The 15,478-nt window shown below is 34.2% G+C and overlaps 1 protein-coding gene across 1 annotated transcript in view; it reads right to left on the bottom strand.

Annotated features, from left to right (window-relative positions):
* The window catches only part of PDS3 (phytoene desaturase 3), a 206,270-nt gene that overhangs the window by 10,131 nt on the left and 180,661 nt on the right, over nucleotides 1-15,478 (bottom strand). The window contains exon 12 of the mRNA XM_089813998.1: nucleotides 8,310-8,497. Within this exon, the coding sequence (XP_089670124.1) occupies nucleotides 8,310-8,497 (188 nt within the window). The remainder of the gene's footprint in view (nucleotides 1-8,309; nucleotides 8,498-15,478) is intronic.

Genomic DNA, 15,478 nt, shown 5'->3' on the forward strand with positions numbered 1-15,478 from the left:
GAAGGAAGCCTCAACAAGTTGCCCCTTCAAATGAGTACAAAGACACACACACACACACACACACACACACACACGAGGAGAGAAACAATAAGTTAAGAGGAGGGAAGTGAATAGTCTTTTCAATTTTAAATTGAGGAGTTGGAAACAAATTCAGCAGCCACAAAGAATACATATCTTTTTTTCCCTAATTTTAATGTATTGGCTCTGTGAGACAACACCCAATAGCTTTTGGTTGGGCTGGATCACTCCTAACAGCTCCTAATTGTTCCTAACAATTGAGCCCAAAGTAAGTCAAAAACTAAAAAATCAAAATTATAACTAACACGACGGCTACTAATGGCTCCTAATTACTCTTTACGACTCCTAATTACTGTTGACAACTGAATTCGAAAAAGCAAAAATTGAGACCAAAAAAAAAAATTCTTTATTTTTGGATGATGGGGATTGCACATACACCCAGATGCTCCTGCATCAAACACCCCGAGTGGAAAAATGATTCATGAGAATGAACTCGTGGTCATTTAGGCCAATTTGGAACTGGAAATCCATATTTAGAGAAACTCACTTGCCTTCAACTATGATGCCTTAGCTGGTATATCCTTCCAATGAACCTGATCCTCCATGTATTCCTTTCCTCACATTTTCTTTGCAATTCTAAAATCAACAATAACATCCACATTCTCATCTTTCTTTTCAGACAATTTCTCAATCCATGCTAGTTAATGATCTACTTCTATTGGTAAATGTGTTGTTGTACTAGCATCTCCATCATAATGTTTATACAAATCACTAACATTGAATATTGGTGAGATATCAATGTCCTCTAGAAGGTCAACTTCATATGTGTTAGCTGAAAACTTCCTCAAGATCCAACATGGACCCATCTTATTCCACTTTAATTTAATTTAAGGTTCCTTGTGGAAACCTTTCTTTTCTTAGATGAATCCATCCCAGCTCACTAACATGAAATTACTTCTCTCTTCTATGCCTATCCTCATAGCTTTTGTACTTGATAGTACTCTTCTCCAATTTCTCTTTCACTTCTTTTTGCAAATCTCTTATATATTCTGCAAAACCTTCAACTACAATACCCTTCCTTACTAGATCTGCACTCTCTCTAAGCTCATCCACACCCCTTGGGCTTTATCCATAAACAACATTGAATGGACTCTTCCCCACACTCTTATTTACTGAGTTATTATAGGAAAACTCAACCTCAGGCAATGTCAAGTCCCACTAATTTGATTTTTCACCAATTAAATATCGCAGCAAATTTACCAAACTTCTATTTACAACTAACGTCGGCCATTCATTTGTGAATGGTATGTTGAACTAAAACTCAACTGTGTGCCAAACATTTTCCCAATGTATGCCAAAAATGGCCAACAAACTATGTATCCTAATCTGAAACAGTACTCTTAGGCAAACCATGCAACCAAACTAATTCTTTGAAAAATAGATTGGCAATATGGGAAGCATCACTAGTCGTATGATAGAGAATAAAATGAGTCATTTTAGAAAATCTATTAAGTACAACAAAAACTGAATCATTACCTCTTTGTGTCTGAGGCAATAACAAAACTAAATTCATGTTCATATGTTCCCAAGGCCTCTCTGGTATTGGTAGTGATTGATACAACCAGATATCTTGTTTCACCGCCTTTTCGTGTTAACAGATTCTACATCCTTGAACCATCTCCTTTACATCGGCATTCATCCCTGGCGAGTAATAACTCATTCAACAGAGTTATGGTTTTATCCATGCCAAAATTTCCACCCAATCCACTTCTGCGCTTCTTCTATCTTATCAAATTTTTCTATACTATTGCAATTTTTCCTTCAATGTGATGCGGCTGGTTAAAGCATGCCCACTTTGTTATGTCATCTAATTATTTTAATATTAGTAATTAGTAATTAATAACTATTAAAAAGTTATTTATTTTTTTGGTTTCAAGTCCCTGTAAAACCTAGTTTCGTTGTTTAAAACCTTAGGTTTTAGGTCCTTGTAAAACCTGGTGATGCTTTAATGTTTATCTTTAGTTTTTTGTAAAGGGTTTTGAGTCCCTTCAAAACTTGTTTTTACCTTAATCTAAAACTATTAAAAAATTATTGACATTTAAACAAACTGTAGCCATCATCTATATGAAATTTAGAAGTAAATTTATTTTTATAGTTTATGAACAAATAAAAGTTTTTCATTATAGGACCACATTAAGAACACATTACACTTAGCAATAACATTAATGTTTTGAATGCAACTTGAATAATTTTTCGTACACGCAATATTATGACGAGCGATCTTAGCCATGTCATCACCAACATGTCTTCTTCATATCCTCAACTCGATTCTCAGAATAATAATTTTGCTAGTAGATATAACAAGTTTAATAGAACATGCCTTAGTAAACTCTATCTCAGAACAGACATCACCAAAACTTACATAACTTCTTCCAGAGTTATCATTTCTTCTTCCGACATTAGCTATATATACCAGATACTCAGATGTATCTCTCATAACCTCGGATAGTTATAATACTCAACTAGTCGTCTGTACCAACTTGATCTTTCCGTTGTTCTTCTGTCAGATACCACAGAAAACTGCTATGTTGACATCAATGACAAACTCAATCATGGATGTAACTTATCGTTGTAGTAACACATCTACAATACTCCCCCATAGGAATATCATCAGCATTTATGCTTGCAACAATCTCCCCCTTTGGCATTGATGGTAACATAGATGAAAACATCTAGTTCCAAGAATACCAACAAAATATTGTTCATCTTTTCAAATTCTCTTCATTAATCATTCTTCCCCCATTGATATACCTCAATGTGCTTTCTGTCAAACTGTCATTCCATGTTGTACTTCTTCAAACATACTATACTCATGCCAAACTTCTCCAACTATCATACTGTTTTACCATGTTGTTTTTCATGCCGAACATATCCCCCATTGAAATCAATGTCAAAGGTTTCAGCAACCAACTTTACTGCATCAAACTCTGCAACAACTGATTCTTAATAGCTCAAGTGTCAAAAGACAGTGTTCAAAACAAGATCCAACAAGAGTCCTAGATGACTTTGTCCATCATAGATACTCCCCCATATAGGAAGCATCAACATTCAATCCAAACAACAATGGTACTCTGTTACACTAGACTGATGCACTTTTGCATCTTCTACTCTGATGTAGGAAGGGGCATAACCCCAAGCATACCTCGCAAATACTCAAAAGTATCTTTGGGAAGAGGCTTAATGAATATATCTACAATCTTCTCTTTAGTGCTCACATACTCCAATTTGATTTCCTTTTTTGCAACTTTCTCTCTCAACATGTGATACTTAATAGAAATATGCTTAGTCCTCGAATGCAACACTGGATTCTTAGACATATCTACCGTGCTTGTGTTGTCACAATGTATAACAACAGGTTCACTGATTTCTATCATTATATCCTTCAGCATCTGCTTCATCCAAACAAATTGATTGCAATTGTTTGCTGCTGCAACATATTCTGCTTCCGTTGTACTTTGTGATGTACAATCCTGCTTCTTACTTAACCAAGAAAGAAGGCTCCACCATTGGTGTTCTTTCTATCATCCATACTGCCTGCCCAATCAGCATCAATATAAGCACTTAGAGTAAACTCATTAGATCTATCATACCACAATCCGAACTCAAATGTTCCCTTTAGATATCTAAATATCCTTTTGACTGCTGCATATTGTGCTTCTCCAGGATCAGCTTGGAATCTTGCAACAATTCCAACTGCATTTGCTATATCCAACCTTGTGTGAGTCAAATATTGCAATCCTTTAATCATAGATCTGTACTTCTTCTGCTCAACATAGGTATCTCATCCTTTGTAGATAACTTGTGTCCAATTACCGTAGGTGTTCCAATGGGTTTGCATGTTTCTAAACCAAACCTTTTCAATAAATCCTTCAAGTACTTAGTTTGAGAAATAAAGATTCTTTCTTTATTCTGTACAATCTATAATCCTAGAAAGTATTTCATTTCTCCTATCATACTCATTTCAATTTTTTCTTCATCTCTTCAGCAAATTTGTCACTCTCTTTATTATTTCCTCCAAATATGATATCATCAACAAATATTACCAAAATCATCAAACCATCATCAATTTCTTCCCAATAGAGATTATTGTCTTTCATACCTTTGCTATATCCAAGCTTTGTCAAATGCTTGTCCAACCTTGCATACCAAGTTCCAGGTGCTTGTTTCAATCCATATGATGATTTCCTCAATCTGCATGCTATGTCCTTGTCATCTATCAACGGATAACCTTCAAGTTGCTCGATGTACACTTCTTCTTCAAGTTCTCCATTAAGAAATGTTGACTTAACATCCATCTCATACTCTTTGAATTTCTTCTGTGCTGCATAGGCTAAGAATAATCTTATTGCTTCTATCCTAGCCACTGGAGCATAGGTCTCATCATAGTCTTTCCCTTCTTGCTGTGAGTAACCTTTACAAACCAATCTTGCCTTGTTCCTTACAACTTCACCTTGTTCATTCTTCTTGTTCCTAAATGCCCATTTAGTTTCTATCACATTCTTATTTGCTAGTCTAGGGACCAATTCCCATGTCTCATTCTTTACTATCCGATCCAATTCCTCTTTCATAGCTTTTCTCAGTCTCTTAGGACATTTACTCGAAAAATGACCAAACTCTTTACATGTCCAACAAACAAGAATTTCCATACCTTCTAGCTCTCTCTTTGTAAGTAGATCAATACTTTCCAACAATTAAAACATTTATCTTCTTTAAAAAAACTTAACCATTCAACCAAAGTAAATAGCAACGATAATAAGATGCGCATAGACAATTACACCAGATATGTTAACTAGGGAAACACTTGATCAGATGGAAAACCCTGATGGAAATAATATCCACAAGATGATGTACTAATATAAATATTCCTTGTTAGAGGATGGACCCTATTAGGAGTCTATTACAACATTTAGTACATAGAGTCTCTGTTAGGAGACTTTGAATCCTTGTTAGGAGATTCCAACCTTGTTAGGAGTTGTGTCAACCCTATTAGGAGTTGTATAATGTATGCAAAAAGAGTCCACTGCCCAAACGTGCAATTTCAACTACAAGAAGAGCTCACTACTTAAACATGCAGTTTATTGTTATTTTCTTCTTTTCTTTGTTCTATCAACCGAACCAATCATTTTCAGACCTTGTAGACCAGGTCACGAACTTCGGATCCAAATATCAAACCTCGGATCACTCAACAAAACCTCGGCAATGAAGTTTCCTTCACTTCCACACTACTCTGCTTGACTTTGCATTTCGCTCTTACTGCTGCTTATCATCAATCATCAACCATGTCATATGATAAAAGAAAATGTCCTTCCTTTATACCGAGTCCACAAAACAATTCCCTAAGTCGGTTGTTAGACCTTCTCAATTAATCATTATAGGACCACATTAAGAACATGTTACACTTAGCGATAACATTAATATTCCGCCTTGCATCTTGAATAACTTTCGATACGCGCAATATTATGACGAGCGATCTTAGCCATGTCATCACCAACATGTCTTCTTCATATCCTCAACCTCAATTCTCAAAATAACAGTTCTGCTAGGAGATATAATAAGTTTACTAGAACATGCCTTTGTAAACTCTATCTCAAAATAGACATCACCAAAACTTACATAACTTCTTCCAGACTTATCATTTCTTCTTCCGACATTAACTATATATACCAGATACTCAAATGTATCTCTCATAAGCTCAGATAGTTATAATACTCAACTAGCCGTCCGTACCAACTTGATCTTTCCGTCATTCTTTTGTCAAATACCACAGAAAAGTGCTATGTTGACATCAATGATAAACTCAGTCGTGAATGTAACATATTATCATAGTAACACATTTACAATACTCCCCCATAGGAATATCATCAGCATTCATGCTTGCAACAATCTTACAACACAACAAAAACTAAATCATTACCTCTTTGTGTCTAAGGTAATAACAAAACAAAATTCATGTTAATATGTTCCCAAGGCCTCTCTAGTATTGGTAGTGATTGATACAACCTAGTATCTTGTTTCACCCCCTTTTCATGTTGGCAAATTCTACATCCTTGAACCATCTTCTTTACATCAGCATTCATCCCTGGTGAGTAATAGCTCTCATTCAACAGAGCTATGGTTTTATCCATTCCAAAATTTCCACCCAATTCACTACTGCGATTCTATCTTATCAATTTTTTCTATACTCTTGCAAGTTTTTCTTTAATGTGATGAGGCTGGTTAAAGCATGCCCACTTTGTTATGTCATCTAAATTATTTTAATATTAGTAATTAGTAATTAATAACTATTAAAAAGTTATTTAAACTTTTGGTTTCGGGTCCCTGTAAAACCTGGTTTCATTGTTTAAAACTTTAAGTTTCAGGTCCTTGTAAAACCTAGTGGTGCTTTAATGTTTATCTTTAGTTTTTTGTAAAGGGTTTCGAGTCCTTTCAAAACTTGTTTTTACCTTAATCTAAAACTATTAAAAAGTTATTGATATTTAAACAAACTGCAGCCATCATCTATATGAATATTAGAAGTAAATTTATATTTATAGTTTATGAACAAATAAAAGATTTTATTTATTTCTCAAAAATCTGTAAGATTGATTGTGAATATCATAACAAAATAATCAATTTCACTAGCATTGGTTGATAGAGTTGGCCTATTCTATTTTTCATAATTCATTGTGTTATGATATCGACAGTCCAATTTCTAATTTTTTATTCAACTAAAAAGAAATGTTGTCACTATGGTGTCTCTTAGAGATTGAGCAATCATAACATTGTCTCCAATAATGAAGTTGTACAAAAGATTCAACATCCAATTTTATTAATCAAGATAAGGAGGTGATTTTTTGAAAGAGTGAATGAGAATATGTTCATAATTCAAGCAAGTTGTTGAACAATCAAACTTCGAAAAAAAATTGAGGGTTTCTCAAAATTTTGTAATGAAAATAGGAAAGTGGATTTCCAAAGCATCACCAAATGACTTTGGATTTGAGTCACAAAGGTTCATTGAATTGTCAAATGTTTAGATTTTCATCAAAGGCTTTGCCAAACTTTGTAAGAACATAACAAAGCATTATCGAAATATAATCATCTATAGCTGGCTTCCAAAAAAGTATTTTTATAGCCCACGTTGAAAAGCACTCATTATCATTTTCTAGAACAAAAACATCTTCCACAATAAGCTCTATTTAGTTGAATCCTGCAATTTATAAATTTTCTTTATTTTAAGCATTCCCTATTTAGCTTCGAGTGTATCTCATCATGCAAGGTGTGTTAGCATTTAGGGGATGAATGTAATCATTTTAATCATTGGTTGAACTAGCAACTCCAATATGATTAATAAATCAAACAATTTAAGAAATCTTATATTCACTTTAAAACACTATTTAGCGTTACTAGTAGCAATTGAACATTTAATTTTGTGCAATTCCTCTATAAACAATATTAATGTCATTAGTATCATCAGTGATAATTCTTGTGCCTGTATTATCTTAAAATTGCTATTCATTGAGTAGTTAGTGTTGTGAATTTGTTATTTACACAGTATCATTTATAATATCAATTTGTCTTCTAAATGTTTATCCAGATGTCTCATTTTGTGTGCCAGCAGTTAAAAATTGTTTAAATAAATTTGCAAGCTTTGTATTGCAAGTGAACTTAAAGTGTAACTTGTGGCTTTGTATCAAGTCCTGCATTTTGTTTGACCATAGCATTCATTTTCACATCTCAAGTATCCATCTATCTTCTTTTTGAATGGCACACCAGTATTAGTATCTATCTCTTATACTGTACCAATCTCATGGCAATTATAGTCGGAACTAATGAGTTTCTGCAAACTCATTGGTCCCACAGAGTAAAACTGACAGAGTCTTTGCATTTGACAGTTGGGGCTCACTTGGGGTTACTTGGCAGCAAATCTAGTAGGCACAAATACAAATCTTGCTTCATTTATACATAACCATTTGCACTCTATTTTCAATTAAATATATGCTGTTTGAAAACCTAGAAGATAGGTTATGAAATTTTCATATAATATTGCTCTCGCATGAACCAATACTTTCTTTTCACTTTCTCAAGCTGATATTAATATGGTGAACTTGTAGGCATTACTAGCATTTACTTCTTTTGATTGCCTCATCCACAATAGCGGCATGAGTTGAGTGGAGAAGAATAGCTTTAAAGTTTATGATACTGCATCAAACACAAAAGAAAAGAGCAAAATAAAATAACGGACAAACAGTTACCGTGGGGTTTTAACAATATGATACTTCAAAACCTTTGCTTTGCTTCCATCTATTGCAATTTCATCAGGAAATAGTTTTGAAAGTTCCATAAGAGTAGCCTCAAGGATGTCAGTGTCACTGCGACCAATCCATTCTTCTGCAGGTGCAAATACAAGCTCTAGCATTGATCGATTTGGATCATAGTATTCCTGTAAGATAAGAAAAATTTGTCATGAATATGAATGGGAAGTTCAAAAATTGAATACAAGATATCACAGGCAGGACCCAAGAGAGATTGCATGTCACAATTTTACCCTCCATCGTCCCTAAAACCTTTAAATTTACTAGTCCTAGAAATCAAACAGTCCATTTCAATTAAAACACCACACAATGCACAGTAAATGTAAGGGAAAGAGTTAGAAAGGCCATACAAGATGCTGCCATGGTACTAAAGCGTAGAGGAACTGAATAAACCAAAATTTCGTAACTTGAACTTACCCAACCATTTCAGATTTTTAACAAAAGATTTAAGTCATGTAAAGCCACCCGTTAAATCAACCAATTGGATTGTCATCTGAGTAATTTTTGGCAGCATTTACATTATTGTGCTCTTGATGGGTGAAAGAACAATAAGGAGTCTGTATTGTCCCCTTTTTGGGACATTAGGAATTCTGAAGTTAAATTCATAATATTAAATTTGGCTTATGAGAGTTTAAAGCAAATTTATAAAATGGGTTAATTTAATATTATAAAGGGGGTTAATATTATGATAATAGATAGATTCTATTATCTTTGTTTAGTATCTAATGGTTATCTATTGTAATCTCCTGTATATATTAGGAAGTTTCAAATATTTAGTTTCTTGCTTCTAGATTAGAATGTTTCTTTTATTTACAATTGTTCCTAAGGAAACATCGTTCAGTCTCTTGTATAAATTGATCTCTTGATCACAATTACTATCAAGCAAATATTTTCCGATTACTTCGTAATATGGTTCTCTTGTATAAATTGATCTCTTGATCACAATTAATATCAAGCAAATATTTGCCAATTACTTCATAATATGGTATCAGAGCCAATACTCTAAAAAAATTCGAAAATAATTATAATTTCTTGGTTGAAATTACCTGCCTTTTATTTTTGAAATTATTTTCATGCATATTTGCTTCCAAAACCTTTGGTTCGACTAGGGTTTTTTGCCAAAAAAATGCATCATTTTGTCTATAACTCGCCACATTTTTTCTAGTCTGCAAACTCGCACCCTTCTATCTGCAACTAACGTCCTATCTGCAACTAGCACGAATGAATCCTTTGAAAATTAAGAGTTATTCTCTGTTGTTAACATGGAGGTTTTTGTTTGAAACCCTAATTTTTGGACTCAAATTTTTTTCTGATTATAGATTCTTGGAGTGTTTTTGAGAGCTCAACTGGGTTATCGTCAAACTTTTCGGGTGCCTCAATTTTTGAGCTAGCGGGTCTGAAAATTGATAACATATTCTTTTTGGGTTTTCTGAGCTCTCTTTTGGGTATCACTTCAATTTTTTTGGGTCTTCTTTTTTTTGCCTCGAAGTACGTGCCTTCACAAATTTTCATGCTTTTTAATTAAAAAAGGTGCTATGGATCTCTGAGTAATATTTTTCTCAAGGGAAATCAAAAGTTCAATAGTCCCAATAATGGAACGTGGAAACAACGAATGCTAACCATCTTCAAATATCGCCATAGTGATAAGGCAGTTCTGGTTCACAGCAGTCTTCTAAGCAGAGGTCCTTTGGTCTAGCTTCAGAAGGCTCCAAGAAAAAGAACATTCAATGCAACTATTGCCACAAGTATGGGCACATGAAGGTTGAATGTCAGAAGCACTTAGCTGCCATATCTAAGCAATTTGGTTAGCCCACAACGAACAATGCAGAGCACTACGAGCAGACAAAATCTACCTTTTACACCTTTTGACAGCTTCGTGCTCTGGATAGATTAACCATTAAGGGAGGGTATTACGATAATAGATGGTTTCTATTATCTTTGTTTAGTATATAATGGTTATCTATTGTAATCTCTTGTATATATTAGAAAGTTTCTAATATTTAGTTTCTTGTTTCTAGAATAGAATCTTGATATTCTTTACAATTGTTTCCTAAGAAAACATCGTTCAATCTCTTGTGTAAATTGATTTCTTGATCACTGTTAATATCAAGCAAATATTTTCCAATTACTTCGTAATAAGGAGGCTATAATGTCCCCTTTTTGGGACATTAGGAATTTTGAAGTTAAATTCATAATATTAAATTTGGCTTATGAGAGTTTAAAGAAAATTTATAAAATGGGTTAATTTAATATTATAAAGGGTATTAAGGTTACAAAGGAAGAAGAGGATGAAAGACATAGAGGTGGAAACTAAAGGGTCATAGCTTGATGCATTAAAAGAAGGGAGACTCATTTTGGGTATGCTTGGATTTGAAATTGAATTTCTGGTTTCTCCTTGGAGAACTTTGGGAAGCTTCTAGCTTTCTTTGTCGAAGCCTAAGGATGGAAAACCTTCAAGATTTCTTGGTGGATTGGACATAGCCCCAATTCATCATCTGTGGTGAATTCATATCAGAATTTAAATTCGGAGTTACAAGTGCACATTGTTGTTTCTCTCCAATTTGACTGTAACACACTATTTTTAAGATTGGATTTTGTTGTATTGCTGATTTATAATACAATGACAATTGTGAAGTTGTATTAAAACAGAGTATTTTAATAAATATTCCAATTCATTGCTGGTTTAATCTGTTGGTTTTATTTGCAAAATATGTATGTGGTTTTCTTAAAATTATTTTGAGTGAAAGGAAATACCCATCTGGGATATTATAGGAATATCAATGCAGTCTATCCTGTTAGCCTGTGAAGATGCTGGAAATTGTTTACCAGGAGTTTTTATCAGAGCACTAGTCCTACCATTCTATCAAGTATAATCAGAGGTGATGGTCTTGCCAGGCAATGAGGTTTCTCTTCAGAGACATTTACAAAAGGGCTAAAAATGTGAAATCTTTCCATAGAGAAAATATTATTTTATCAAGGGTTTTATGCCAAAAATGAAATGCTTTGAACAACTGGTATCAGAATATGCTAATTGGCTTCTCTTAACAAAGTTAAGTTCCCACTTTTTCTGTAAACTTTATCAGTGGTTTTGGGGTGATGCCAAAGGTATGTTTACATTATTTCTTGAATATCATGGCCACCTGAATTTTTTTTAAATTTAATAAATTCCTGGTCTGTTTAGACTCTAGAGGGATTTATTATATAGTTGTGGGTGAAATATTACATCTCATTTGAATGAGAATAATACCAAGCGATTGATGTATATCAAAATAAATTTATCAAGCAAATGAAAGATTAAATATTATTGGGCCATAAAAGCTCATTATTTCCGTGCAGAAAATAAGTTCAATGGTAAAGTCACAGCAAAACATTTTGTAATGTTCACTAGTATTTTCATACTTTTTCATGCTACTCGGGTGAAACATTTTAATGGCATCATTTGTTCTGTTGTGAGTGTCGTGGCTCACAGTCGCCATTTGAGCTCATGCAACCTAGAAAATATTTTTGTGTTGATTTAGGAAACTGAGGTTTTGGAATGATTGCCACAAATGTTTTGAATCAAATGATAGCTGTTGTTTGGAGTTGAATGGTTATTTAAGTGCAGAAAATTGACACTCAGAACGGAAAAAATTCTCGAGACAAGATTTTTCTTTGGAACAGTTACTACCTACATGTTTGGAAGATAACTCCAAGTGAGTCGATTACAGTCAAGTTGGCTTTCTGGAAAGAAACGGAGTCTATTTTTTTAGCCAGTCATCTTTTGAATTTGTTGGAAGCATTTTTGTCTTACTGTGTTGAATTATTATATTGTCGGTAGGACTTGACTAGAAAATATTTGGAAATTGTTTTATTGATTCCTTTCTTTGATTCAAGAGTGAGAAGCTTTGACTCGATATTTATTTGGCACGAATTTAAGTCTACGTAATAGACACATCAAAGACAAACATTTCAACCAATTTTGGCTATTGTCGGGTATTGCTAAATGCGATCTGTAAAAATATATATACATATTCTGGCAGTTGTTTCAGACCTGCGCTCGATATTTTGAATATTGTGAGGGGCAATAACTTATTATCTTGCATGTCGAAAAGGCTTGAGGGAAGGTGAAATGGCAATTCTGAATGCCAATTCAAGCTCTAACAATCTGAAATCTTAGATAAAAGTCGGGTTAAATAACGTTAGTTTGTGATATTTGGTGTTGTTGGCGAGCATTTTTGTATACCAAGCGTATGAATGACTCACGCTATATGTTGGGCAAATACACAACTGCCAGGAGAGTTTGTGCGGTTTGTGAAGCATTTGACAAGAATGTTTGCAGAAGAATTTCTGCTGTGAAGCATTTGATGGGAATGTTTGGAAAAGGACTGTGAAATGAAGGGAACAAAAATAACTTTGGCACTTTCGGCACTAGTGCAAGAATAATAACTATTGTTGTGAAGGGATAAAATAAGTTAAACCTTCTTGAGCAAGTGTCAGATGTTTTCTGGGAATAGATGACTAGGAGCAGTGGATGGCCACAGAGGCTATGTTTACGTTACTAAACAAGAGCTGGGCCTAAAGCGGATTGTATGCTTGTGGGAGAATGGTAGAATATTATAATAATTTTGAACCACAAGATTGGGATTTGCACACAAAACCTTGTAGTAAAGTCATATACAATACAACTGGAATCCATTTTGGGTGCTTGTCATTCCTATGACAGAACAACCATTCTCTCTCAAAGGGGTTAATTACAGTAACACCTCATAACTGCCAGTACAGGTGGTAGCAAAAATCTTCCGAGAGGTGAATAGAAGTGACTGGAATTGAAGAACAAGTGTCTAGTAGGTTGCTTTACTTGTCGTTATGATCCGAGCATCTTGTTAGATAATTAAACTAATTTCTTTTTGAACCTTAAGCACATACTATGGTTTGGCCTGATGATTTTAATATAGAGTTGAAGAATTTTATGTGATTCCAAAATCAGATCTCAATATATACTATCAGAAGTTGCAGAGAGAATGTTATGTTTCTACCTAGGGATAGTCGAGCTGTGTGCAAACTAAAGGACATACATATACTTAAAAAAATAGTGAATTCATGCTGCTTGGATTTGGGTAGAGATTATTCCTAGAACAAACATCAATTTCCTATCACCTAGTTCTGAGTTGTCCAAAAAGTCAAAAACGTATTGTTAGGGATAGTTGTAATTTTGACGGATTCTTCCATTCCTTCTACTTGAAACACTTTGAAATATGTTTTGAAAAAGTATTCATTTGAACATTTCCCACGAATTTATTCCTACTGTGTCTGAGCAAGGAGGAACTTTAAATTTTTTGTCGTGTAAGGAGTGGTGCACGCATCCAGTTGAATGTTGGCATCTTCAGAGAATCTGATTTCATTCTCATGAAAGATAGCAAAAATCAGCATTGGAACTTCTAATGTATGGGTCTGCCCTGAATGAGTTTCTAACAGTTCGGGGATCAATACAAGTCATTACAGAAAACAAGTGTTGAAACTATTTGACATCATATAAAACTCAAAGGTTTCATAGTGATAAGTAAATATATGTAGTATTGTCAAAAAAATAAGAATTATAGTCAAACTACATAAGAGATCTTACAAAATTCCTAATTACAGTTCAGATCTGTTGAGGCATTTTTGGGACAGTGGATTACTATAGTATATTGTCACAAAGTTTTGTTGGTTTGGATTGGAAGGTACCAATTAGCAAGGCAATGAACATACGCCAGACAGTGTATTCTTTTCAGCTATTATTGGACAAAGACAGTGTCTTTCAAACTATGGGAGTGAACATCAGATTAGCAATTTTTTCCAAAATGGCACCAAAGCCAGTTTAGTCAACGTGCTTTATAAAACACATAGCAAACTTGGATTGGAATTTTAAAATAGGGGAAAGGTTCTTGGCACATTGATTGAATTGGAAGGATGCTTAGCCATGGTTGAATAACTACCCTCTAATTTATTGCAGACAGCTCTTGTTCCTACAGTTATGGGGTAGAATCAACACAAGTGGCTGAAACATTCAGATGCCGAGATAAAACTAGTAATCGCTTCTTGTCTAATGGAAATCATAAGAATTTTAGCACCGCAAGAACCTTATGAAGAAAACGTCATGAAGGAGGTAATACAACTTATTGTTGATAGTTTTCAAAATCTTGGGAATAGTAGTGGTAGTCATTTCCCTAGAAGGGCTGCTATGCTAAAGTCATTTGCAGAAATCAGATTATGCAATCTTATGCTTGACATGGGATTGTATGGTTTAATACACACCATGTTTCAAAATCCATTAGGCACAATCAGGGAAGAATACGATGTGGATGTTACTATGGCCATAGAAAACATTATGGTATGAAAATTAATGAGTGATGCTCATTAACAGCCACACCTACAAATGTTGTTAGCAATTTCAAACAGAGAACAAAAGGCTTCAAAATCTGCTTGTAACTTGGTTAACAAGGTGCTTAAACAATGTGAGTCAAAAGTTGAGAAGTACAAACAACAGCAGGCTAAACAATAACTAAAAGTGACAGAATTATAGGTTGTAGAACACTAGAAAATGAGCGAGAACAAAATGGGGGAAGAGCAGACTTGTTTCACTTCCAAACAATTTTGGTCACTTGATCACATTTGTGGAGGTAACAAGCAGGAAGAGTCAGCTGAAGAATTGAAGATCAGTGTTGAGGAAGTTGAGGACTCATTAGTTCAACTTCAACCTAACAAAGGCCATAAGAGGGCAACTGTCATGGTTAATGGTAATTCTAGCATCCTATTTGGTGAGTTTGAGGTTATTATTGACAAAGATTATGGTGATCCTAAGGCTGAAAATGAGACTATCAATGAGAATTAATTATGTAAAGACATTGACGTGATAGCTGATGAGACAATACATCTTAAGAGGAAGGAAAATTCTGAAAATGGTACAGCTGAATGTAAAAATGAATCTAGCATTCAAGAACTAGAGAAAGATGATGTTACTTTAGGGCCTGATTTGAAGGACCATTTTGGAGCATATGATTTGGAAGATATGGTGAATGTATCAAATGATATGGTTATTGCAGCCTTAGTGGATTTTGATAACACTCGTAAAATCATTAAAGAAACCATGT

The sequence above is a fragment of the Cupressus sempervirens genome, chromosome 2 (assembly GCF_028749045.1).
Source record: "Cupressus sempervirens isolate cs-2001-9-10 chromosome 2, ASM2874904v1, whole genome shotgun sequence".
In the NCBI taxonomy this organism is placed as follows: Eukaryota; Viridiplantae; Streptophyta; class Pinopsida; order Cupressales; family Cupressaceae; genus Cupressus; species Cupressus sempervirens.